The sequence below is a fragment of the Poeciliopsis prolifica genome, unplaced genomic scaffold (genome assembly GCF_027474105.1).
Source record: "Poeciliopsis prolifica strain line A6 unplaced genomic scaffold, Auburn_PproV2 SCAFFOLD213, whole genome shotgun sequence".
Lineage (NCBI taxonomy): Eukaryota > Metazoa > Chordata > Actinopteri > Cyprinodontiformes > Poeciliidae > Poeciliopsis > Poeciliopsis prolifica.
In genome coordinates this window covers 1-10,849 of record NW_026562588.1, presented here as the reverse complement: position 1 = coordinate 10,849, position 10,849 = coordinate 1, and the positions used below count along the sequence as shown (strand labels likewise).

General features: G+C 36.1%; 1 protein-coding gene across 1 annotated transcript; it reads right to left on the bottom strand.

Moving 5' to 3' along the window:
* Positions 1 to 301: 301 nt before the first annotated feature.
* Positions 302 to 6,274, bottom strand: LOC129356967 (protein Mis18-alpha-like). Its single transcript, XM_055026502.1, has 6 exons — positions 5,987 to 6,274; position 5,705; positions 4,951 to 5,017; positions 4,574 to 4,696; positions 3,680 to 3,779; positions 302 to 953 (listed from the first exon to the last, which is right to left on the bottom strand). The coding sequence occupies exons 1-6, from the start codon at positions 6,221 to 6,223 to the stop codon at positions 873 to 875; spliced, it is 609 nt and encodes a 202-aa protein (XP_054882477.1). The 5' UTR covers positions 6,224 to 6,274; the 3' UTR covers positions 302 to 872.
* Positions 6,275 to 10,849: the final 4,575 nt, after the last annotated feature.

Sequence of the window (10,849 nt, the reverse complement as noted above, 5' to 3'; positions counted from 1 at the left end):
GTGTTGCCATGCACATTAGAGGTCAGCCAGTAAACAAACAGAGGCATTAATAAATTAATCATCCTAGCCACCAGCGACCCCTGAAGAAACTTGTCATTTAGCCCCTAAATCCAAGAGAAACAAAGCAGGATGAGCCCGTTGATCCTTTACAAACACTAGGGCAAAACAAGAGGAAGCAGTTGAAAAGATTATTTCAATGGTTTGGTTTGTCACTTGAAGTTCAGCAAAACTTTTATCACACAAGAACAGCTGCACAACCAAAGAAGCTTAAAAACAACAATGAGACAATGCAACAAATGAAAAAGGTGTTATACAAATCATTTTATTATGAACACTTTCTGCTTTAATGACAAACAATACACCATTGGTAAATCTGCAAACCTAAAAATGCTACACACTCGAGAAGCAGAACAAAGAGGAGACGAAGAGTGTGTGGCCTCAAGTAGTCAGATCAATACCTCATTGTGCTGAGTGTGCAGCCCGACTGATGACATCCTGCACAAATAAACATTCTGCTCATGGCACACATTTATTCTGCACCGGACCCACAGAGCAGACGCTGCGAGCCGCAAGGAGCCGAGGTGGCAAGATGATTGATTACAAGAGTAGGCAGTCTTTGTTTCACCGCTGGTTTTTAGGACAAAGCCCAGTAGACGGTGTGAGTATGTGTGTGCAGCTTTACGTTCATGTGAACAAGGTGTAACTGGGACAAAATGTTCTCCTGGAGACAAAAAAAAAAAAAGTGGCTGATATTAAACTTCAGAGCTGGAGGCATTTGCACATAAACAGGTGCACAAGTTGAGACAATAAAATTTGTATTTTGCAACACCTGGAAATAAACAGCATCAGAGATGACTTGACGCCCATCATCGTCAAGCCTCACTGCATCCCTTCTTAAGGCCAGCTGCGATCTCCTCCAGCTGCTGTGCCATGGACACAACGAGCATTTTCATCTGGAAACATCGAGAATGGAGAAAGATGGACATTTTATGTTGTTTGCAATCTCACGGAGAAAGATGGACATTTTATGTTGTTTGCAATCTCAGGAAGAACAGCAAAAGAGAGGGTGGTGAAACAAATTAAGAAAGAGAAGATGGAAGTAGTCACAGCGGGGCAACAAACGAAGAGGGAAACTGGACAGGTGGGGAAATGAAGAGAGCAGAGAGAAGGGAGGAGAAGAAATAATTAGACAAAGGTGCCAGAGACAAAGAGGAGGGGATGGGTGAGTAGGAGAAGGGTGGGGAAACAGGTCAGCGAGAACAGCAGAAGAAAAACTAATTTAAAAGATGGAGTGAGCCTAATAACTACAGCAGAAAAGGCAACAAATATCAGATAGAGAACAGACCAAATCTGTGCTGATATTTACACTAGCTTAAAGATTCAAGAACTTACCTATATTTTACTTTGAAAATAAATTGGGAGTTAAACTTTTTTGGTAATTTAAGATATAAAGGGGAAGGAGCAGTCCAAAGTATTTCTGGCTCAGACAGTTTCTATCTCTTCTTTGGTATAGAGAACCACTGATAGGGCTGAGCTGGAAACTAAAGTACTTGCTATTTTCCACTCAGTAGAAAGTATTCATGGGTCAGTGCTTCTCTCATAGTGCTCATCCCCTTCATATAATTTTGCTTATGCTACTCAGTCTGATTCATCTCTATTCTTACCACATGTTTCAGGAATGAGAATGAGGAATTCTTGCAAAGTTAATGACTGCATGCAATTAGTCTTAAATGGAAAACTGTTTTAATTCATTGGAAAGGTATGACTAACTGACTGTGGCTGTATTTCATCAGAACTGCAACTGAATCAAAACAACACATGACAATCTCATTGGATTTTGTTGGAGTGAATTAGATCATTTTGATTTGGACCAATTTGGAAATCATGCCACTGGATATGAATTAGGCCCATTTCTCACTGAGAAGACATGCATTATGAACTGGTACTACAAAAATAAAGCATTAATGGTTAATTTTTCAAACTCTTGTGTAGCTTAAAAAAAGCTAACAAGTGCCCCTTTTAAGTTTCAGTTTTATTCTAAAAAATCTTAAATTGTACTTGAAAGAAGAACTGACAGATCATTTGGCACATAAAAAAAAGCTGAAATAAATACATTACTTACAAAATACCTAAGTATGTAGTCAATGCTGCACTGAATAACCTTAAATGATCATTTTCTTACATTAATTTTTGGTTGTCTCCCCATGATATGACACCTTGAGTGGAAAGCTCACTATATAAAGTTAAAGTAAAAAAAAACTCTTAATGTTTTGGTTATATTTGTACATTCCAAATAATGCCACACATTCTTAATGCTAGACTTATTCCAGTAGATATTTTAAAGTATCAACAATTAATGATAATAAAAACAACTAATTAATAAAACTCTTCAAATAATGCAACCGCTTTCCACTCACAGTCAGAATCACCAGCCTATATGTCAACAACAGGCTCAATTGTAGATTTAATCTAAATTTTAACCTCTCATATTTAATTACAGTGTACTAAATGCACCCTTTGTTTTTATGGCAAAGATTTCAGTGTGTGACATTAACTTTTCAGGATTCAATGTTCTTGTTTTCGCAAAAAAGAAACTCTAATTAAAAGTGAGAATTTCTCACGTGAAAGACAGAAAGTTGGCATGATGTTCAATTACAGTGTCTGTGTGCATATAAAGACACTTTCAATGATCTGTTGGAACAAATTCATTTGTCTTTAGGGCAACGTGACCTGTTTTCAGTTCACGTGCATAAACAATAAAATCCCACTGTACAATGAGCCAACTGCCAAGTGTGGGATGTTCAAAGGGGTGAGATAAGCGCAGTACTGTGCCAGACATTCATTGAGTTTAAACAACAAAAACAGTTCATCAGAAAAACCTGTGACCCTTCAACAAAGATTCCTCAACATGCTCTCTAGCTATTGTGCTCAGAGTGCTAGAATGTGGGAGGGCTGGCAGGTACGCCTGAACACTATCACCACCTTCTGGACAATTGATGCTTCTGCTGTTTTTTAGGAGGAAATTTCTTAAACAAAGGGTGATTTGCATTAATTCAGAAAACCAACACACAATCAAAGAACATGTAGAAGAAAATAAAATGCAAGCAGGACAATAAAACATACAAGATCATTAGAGCTAAAATAAACAGACAACTTCAAATAGAAGTGATTTGGAAGATTAAAATTAAGAAAAGATCCAGAACTTTAATCCTTTGAGTGAAGAAAATAACTTGGGAGGTAAAAAATGAAAGTGTTTTTTGGAAGGTGACACAGGTTGGCAGATGAGGTAATGTCTGATATCGGAGTCTGCCCACAATGGGGGAATGGGTTACCGGAACAAAGCTGATGTCATCCTCATGGTGTGATACAACCTGTGCGTCTAGAAAGCTTCATCGGGAGAAGAATACGACTCCACACTTAACGACTCCAGCTAAAACTGCTTTAACCTGCTGGTCAGATTTCTATTTTTCACTTCAATATCAAATAGATATTTATTTTTAATTTATCAGACAGCGCAATAATTTTACAACTAATAACAATGCAATCTGATACAAATGTATAGATGTTAATCATAACAATAAGCTTTAAGGGAAGACAGAGTGCTAATTTCACAATTTTTACATCCTGATAGTACTACATGAAGGAAGGCAGACAAAGAGAAGCAGAAGCAATAATTTACCTCTGACAACTGTTCAACAATGTGCCTGTACTCCAGTGTTACCAGCTGCTCTTTGGGGCCCTCTGCTGCCAACATCTGGCCTTCAGACCCGAGCACATAGCTGAAAAACACACGGGGTATTAAGTTATCTGGATACATTACCCATTCACATCACTCACATGGCTTCAATAAAATGTAAAATTGACATATGATCAATAACAATGAAGTTATTTTACAAAACTAATTTCATTGTCTAAAATTTAAACATTAGTGTCAATGTGAGGATTCTTAGTCTAATAAATGCTGCACAACCAATATTAACATCTTAGAAGTAAATAATGCCACACATTTGAGGTCACTGAAAACAAGGCTGTGAGTTAAAAAAAACACCTTAGAGAAAATATCAAACACCACAGCATAATTTATTAGCATAAACTAGCAAGAATATGGATGAACAGAATTAAAATCTGGTAATAATTTGAAAAAGTGTTTGTGTTCATCTGTCAATAATGAAAAGCAGGACTGTTTATTGTGTTTATTTGTGTTAGTAAGTAAATCTCAGTGTAATTATTAAGAAATACAATTTTTGATTAAAGCAATTACGAGTTCCCACTTTTACTCAATAATTGAAGTGTTCACCTTAGAGCTGATCCTTTATAAATTATTTTCTTGAGAAATACACAGAAATCTTCTTGCTTCATTTTTTTTTGTAAATAGAGTACTTTAAATGGAGAGGAAATTAAATCCTTCAGATAGTTTGAGGTTACCAGACTGATTAGTCGACAGTTTACGATAACCTAATCATGCACCAGGCATGCACCATGCACCTTCATGTTGTTTGGTTCAGTTTGAATGAATTAGATTTTGAACACTGCTAAATTTCAGATCGTAATGGTGAACTAGAAATGAAAGCACCTGTCGATGCTGGCTACATTGAGACAGAAAGTGGACCTCTTGTGGTCCAGGTTCCTGGGCGTAGATGTGTAGACCATGCCAAGCACCGAGTGGCAGCTGCGACAGATGAGATCCACAACCAGGCTGTTGAGTTTCAGTTCATGAAATAAAAAATAGTAAAGCGTTAAATTTTTGTTATCCAGTCACAACCCAACCACAGCACCATAAATAGCTTGTAATAGTAGACCATTATGTTGTATTATCAGCTTTCAGTATTAGAATGTCAAATGTCAGAGTTTGCAACACAGCGGTAATTTTAAAAATGAGCAGATAAGTCTAATAACCTAGAAAATGGTTACATTATTAACTGCTAAAGTACAGAGTGTTACCCTTCTCACCAAACTGATCGTTTCTTCAGTTCAAAGAAGCGAGTGTCCTTTCCAATGATAACGTTGTTGGTGACCCCTGTAATGGTAACAACAAACAAGTCAGCATGGTGCTTTGGAGAATAAAGTAACATAGTACTTTTGCACAGCCAAGACACAAGCCTGCCAGCGGCCAGATCAGTATATTTAACCCTGAACTGTATATTTATATATATACAGAACCACCGCGGGTGGTTCTTATCCTGTGAGCTCGGGTCCTCTACCAGAGGCCTGGGAGCTTGAGGGTTCTGCGCAGTATCTTGGCTGTGCCAAGGACTTCACATTTCTGGACTGAGATGTCTGATGTTGTTCCTGGGATCTGTTGTAGCCACTGCTCCAGTTTGGGGGTTACTGCCCCGAGGGCCCCGATGACCACAGGCACCACTGTGGTCTTCACCTTCCAGGCCCTCTCCAGTTCTTCCCTGAGGCCCTGGTATTTTTCTCTCTCTCTCTCTCTCTCTCTCTCTCTCTCTGTCTCTCTCTCTCTCTATCTCTCTCTCTCTCTCTCTCTCTCTATATATATATATATATATATATATATATATATATATATATATATATACAATTTCATTTTTAAATTATAAATGCAAGCTCACTATTGAATTGTGACAAATATATCTGCAGTGGGCAGGCTTTAATCCTAGTGTAACCGGATCCGATCTGCGTTGTGCTTGTTTTAAATGATCAGGCCGTGGTTCGCCTTTAAAAGGATAATTCCTTGATTTACTCTGACAAGCATAACAAATAGAAAAGAACCGTGTTACAGGCTGCCCGTTCTTAAAGTAACACAGTTAAAACAATAACAGTCAGGTAGGAACCCATACAAATAACCCCCCAAAAAAGAGACATTCAACCAGGTTACACTAGAACCTGCAAAGACTGTAAGAAAGAAGATGATGGATGGATGAATGGATGGGATGAACGGATAGTTGGTTGATGTACAAACCCACATACCAATGGATAGACATAATGGGGAAAGTATGCACACAGGAAGAGGTCATACTCACGCTTTAGTTTTTATTTGGTTCTGGTCGTCTTCACTTCCATCCCAGGACATTGAATCTCCAACAGGCAGCCTGCACTTTCCGCAGATGAAAACCACGGGCCCGTCATCGTTTTCCTCTCCTTCTTTATCCGCTCGGCCGAAGAGTTTTTCTTCCACTGCGCTAGAATTTATAGTAGATATCTCAAACGTCTCGTTTTTGTTTTTTTGAAGACGTCCAATAGACTTTTCTTTCTTTTCCATTACTGCAAACCCCGTACGGCCGAAATGCGTTTTGAATTTAGGCGGTTGGTTCAAATATCCGGAAGCAGTCGAGATGTTGAATACTGCATACTTCCGCTTTCGTCTTTCTGCCTGACAAAGTGGATTGAATGCAAATATATTTTCATACTATATGGACTGATTAAACAGACAAAAATATCTAAACAATAATAAAAAAAAAACAGAAGTGATAAATGAATTGCTAAAAAGAAGAAAATAAAATAAAACAAAATTATTTTTGTTACTTCTTGCCTTTGGAGTTTTCTACTAGAACGACTTAATAGACCTATTAGCTGACTATAAGTATGGTAATCTTCAAATATAAATAAAGTTTACTGGTGATTACTAAAACTTTTTCTCAAGGTCAAAATACCATAATGTATCAAACATAAACAACACTAAAAATAAATATTTTAGTGATTTTATTCTTGTGCAAGTGTAATCCTATTTTTACTCAGAAACACAATTTTAATTTGTCATTGGTGAGGAGAACTGAACTCAAAGAATATGGGATAAGAGTGTAAAATGAGTTGCTCAAGAAGAGCATCTATCTTTACTTCACCATAATCTTTGAAATTTTGGAGGAAAAAAAGTGAAACGGATTTTTTATTTTTTTGCATGTACGCTTTAAAAAAACACATACATAACTAATTGATTACACTTACGCATAAGGTGTTTATTATTTTAGTGTAAAAAAATATAGTTTTTACGTAAACTTTGCAACAAAGTTTTTATGTCTTTTCATTGGCTAAGAACCAGGAAGTTAATTTGAGGGGCTGCTGAAAGGAAGAGGAAAAAGCGAAATGAGGAAAGTACGGAAGACACTGAGAGTGAAGGATCTGAGGAAAAAGTAGAAGAATCAAAAAGCCCGAATATGAACATTATTATAAGATTTGATGAAGAAGAAGGGGTTAAGAAGATGGATCCACTGAAATTAACAAAAGCACTTAAAGCGCATATTGGAGATATTAAACATGCTAAAGTTTTGAGAGACGGAAATCTGTTGATGGGGTGTAATTCGGAAGATCAGGTGGTAAAAGCGAAGAAATTAGGATGGGTATGTAAAGTAAAAGTTAGAATAGTCGTTAGAGTAGGAGAAAAAAGAAATATTGGAAGTAAAGGAGTTATCACTGGAGTGCCGTTCAGTGTAAATATGAAAGATTTGGTTGGACATTTAAAAGAAAGAAATAGGGAAGTAAAGGGAGCACAAAGAATGACAAAAGGTCCAGAGAAAGTTGAAACAGAAACTGTCCTAGTGGAGTTTGAAACGAAAGAGGTACCAAAGGAGGTTTTCTTTGGTTTGATAAGATTTAGTGTCAGGGAGTTTGTGCCTAAACCAGTAAGATGTTTCAATTGTCAAGAGTTTGGACATGTTGCTAAAATGTGTAAAGGAAAAAGGAGATGTGCCCGTTGTTCTGGAGATCATGTATATGGAAAATGTGGAATTGGAGTAAAGCCAAAGTGCTGTAGTTGTGGAGGTGAACATAGTGTTGCTTTTTGGGGATGTGAAGTGATGAAACAGCAAGTAGTTATACAGAAAACAAAGATTGTGCAGAAAGTAACATATGCGGAAGCATGTAAAATAGTTGGGAAAGAAGAACAAAATGGAAAATCATTGACAGGGGAAAAATCTATAATCCAAAAGGTTATGGAAAGGGTTGATAGGATAATAGAGGAGGAGAAAAAGAAAATGGTGACGTTTATTGCAGGAGTGATAAATGCAACCTCAGATGTGAGATCAAAGACAGAAAGGATTCAGATTATTGTTAAGGCGGCATGCCATAGTTTAGGGTTGAGAAATATTAGATGGGAAGATATAAGAGGAGAACTATGTAGTCAAACGAGTCAGGAAGGATAATTTTAATCTTACAATGGAATGCAAGGAGTCTATTGTCAAACGGTCAAGATTTTAAACAGTTTATTTATGAGCAGAAAGTTAAACCTGATATAGTTTGTATACAAGAAACATGGCTGAAGCCTTTTTTGGATTTCAGAGTGAACGGATATATTGTAGTAAGGTATGATAGAAAAGAAGGAAATGGGGGAGGGTGTCTTTCTCTGATTAAGGAAGGTATTCCTTATAAAATAGTTGAAAAGAAAGGGGAATTGGAGTATGTAGAAATTGAAATATGGATAGAAAAGAAGGTAATTTCGATTATAAATTTTTATAATCCCTGTAAAAAGCTTGAAATAAGTAAACTTGATGAGATGGGTATGAAAGGAAATATCATTTGATGTGGAGATTTTACTGCTCATCACTCCTTATGGGGAAGCACAAAAGTTGATTATAATGGTAAGGTTTTAGAGGAATTTCTAGATAGTAATAATCTTGTATGTTTGAATAATGGTGAAAAGACAAGAATTGATATTAATTCAGGTAAGGAATCTGTAGTGGATTTAACATTTGTTTCCAGTTGTTTAGCTCCATTATGTGATTGGCAAGTTGAAAATAAATCCTTTGGTAGTGATCATTACATTATAGTCAGTAAAATAAGGATGGGTCAGGTGCAGAATCTTGAAATGTTAGGAGGGAAGTGGATATTTAGGAAAGCAAATTGGGAAAAATTTAATAACTTATGTGAGAGTAAGATATCAAATATAAAAAATGATTTGAGTATAGAAAATATGAGTCGTGAGATTAGTCAGGGTATATTAGAAGCTGCTGAAAGGTCTATTCCAAAAACATCAGGGAAGAATAGGAGGAAATTAGTTCCATGGTGGAATGAAGAGTGTAGAACAGTGGTCAAAGAAAGAAATAAAGCATTTAAACTGGTTAAAAAGTCTCATAATTTTCAACATTTGATCGAATATAAAAATCACAGGCTAAAGTAAGGAAAATGTTAGGGTTAACACCTGTTAAACATACATTAACAAAGACAGAAAAGACAAAAGAGTTAGATTCTTTTTCACTCGCGAGGAGAACGGACAGAGATGTGCTTCAGTTACAATCTCCTACCGCTCTGAAGCACATTTTGTCTGCTCCTCTATTTTATTGTTTCTAGGATCCCTAATCACAAGGACGCTGTAGCTCTAAAGGGAGGGGGCAAACAGCTACAGCGTCAAATGTTATTCACTAACTAACACACAATCATTCTGTACTAGATAATGTCCTTCCAGGCACAAAGATTAATAAAATATGTAGTGATCTTAGCAATGATGGTTTTATTGGAGGCCAGCAACTCAACCGAAGCAGAGCTCTTCACCAAGAGGTAAACCTGCAGGAAGATTTTGTTTCTGCTCTCTGTCAGTGAGGCCTTCTGAGAAAGGAATCAGAGTAAATCAACAATACAAAAAACATTCTTAATTCTATAATGAGATTAACATTAAGGAAAGCATCAATCAAAGATACATTATAAAGATCAATGAGAATAACAAATAATTGATTAATGATATCACAATTTCTCCAAAGAAAACAATAAGAACAGCAAAAAGGATATATTGGAGAAATTTTTGTGACAAAATTGGTAATAGTACAAAGATTGGGGAAGTTTGGGGAATGATCAAAAAAATGGGGGGAGATAGAAGAGAATGGAGTTATCCAATATTAAATAGAAACAGTATAATAGCAATAAATGACAGGGAAAAAGCTGATATTTTAGTAAGCACATTTATGGAGATTCATAGTGGGAAAAAATGATCAGATAAAGAAATAAAGGGGAGAGAGAAAACTAAAAGAGAAAATGGTGGAATTTTAAGAAGAAAGGAAATTATTAAGGATGAATTGATGAACGAACATTTCTCTATTGGAGAATTGAAAAGAGCTTTGGGTAGAACAAGAAATAGTGCTCCAGGTAAAGATGAAGTATGCTATATTATGCTAAGACATGTGAGTGATGATGTTTTGAAGAAGATATTAAATTTGTATAATAAGATTTGGAAAGAGGGAAGAATACCTAGTGAATGGAAAGAAGCGGTTGTTATTCCGATAAAGAAACCTGGGAAAGATCATAGTAATCCTGAAAACTATAGGCCGATTGCTTTAACATCTAATATATGTAAGCTGATGGAAAGGATGGTGAATGAGAGGTTAGTACAGTATTTGGAATCAAGGAATATAATTGCTCCGTATCAGAGTGGCTTTCGTAGAGGGAGAGGAACAATGGATCCAGTATTGTGTTTAGAAGATGATATTAGAAAAGCTCAAATTAATAAGGAAACTGCTGTGGCTGTATTTTTTGATGTGGAAAAAGCATATGACATGTTATGGAGAGAAGGATTAATGATTAAACTACACCAGATAGGAATAGGAGGGAGTATGTTTAACTGGATATGGGATTTTTTATGTGATAGAAATATCCAAGTTAAAATAGGTTCTCATGTTTCAAAATCGTGTCAAATAGAAAATGGAACTCCTCAAGGAAGTGTGATAAGTCCAACATTATTCTCGGTGATGATAAATGATATTTTTAATGAAATACCAGTTAGTTTTGGGAAATCACTATTTGCTGATGATGGAGCATTATGGAAAAGGGGAAGAAATATAGAACATCTTATTTTAAAACTTCAGGAAGGTATAGATATAGTAGGTAAGTGGGGAATTGAGTGGGGTTTTAAATTTTCAATTGAGAAGACAAAAGTAATGTTCTTTACAAATAAGAAAGTTAGAAT

What these genes read in the sequence shown, in the direction of transcription:
- LOC129356967 (XM_055026502.1), bottom strand. Translation starts at nt 6,223, where the DNA reads ATGGAAAAGAAAGAAAAGTCTATTGGACGTCTTCAAAAAAACAAAAAC. An exon ending in AATGTAGCCAGCATCGACAG is followed by an intron (nt 3,780 to 4,573) that starts GTGCTTTCATTT and finishes TGTGTTTTTCAG; the next exon opens with CTATGTGCTCGGGTCTGAAG. An exon ending in TTGTTGAACAGTTGTCAGAG is followed by an intron (nt 954 to 3,679) that starts GTAAATTATTGC and finishes CGATGTTTCCAG; the next exon opens with ATGAAAATGCTCGTTGTGTC.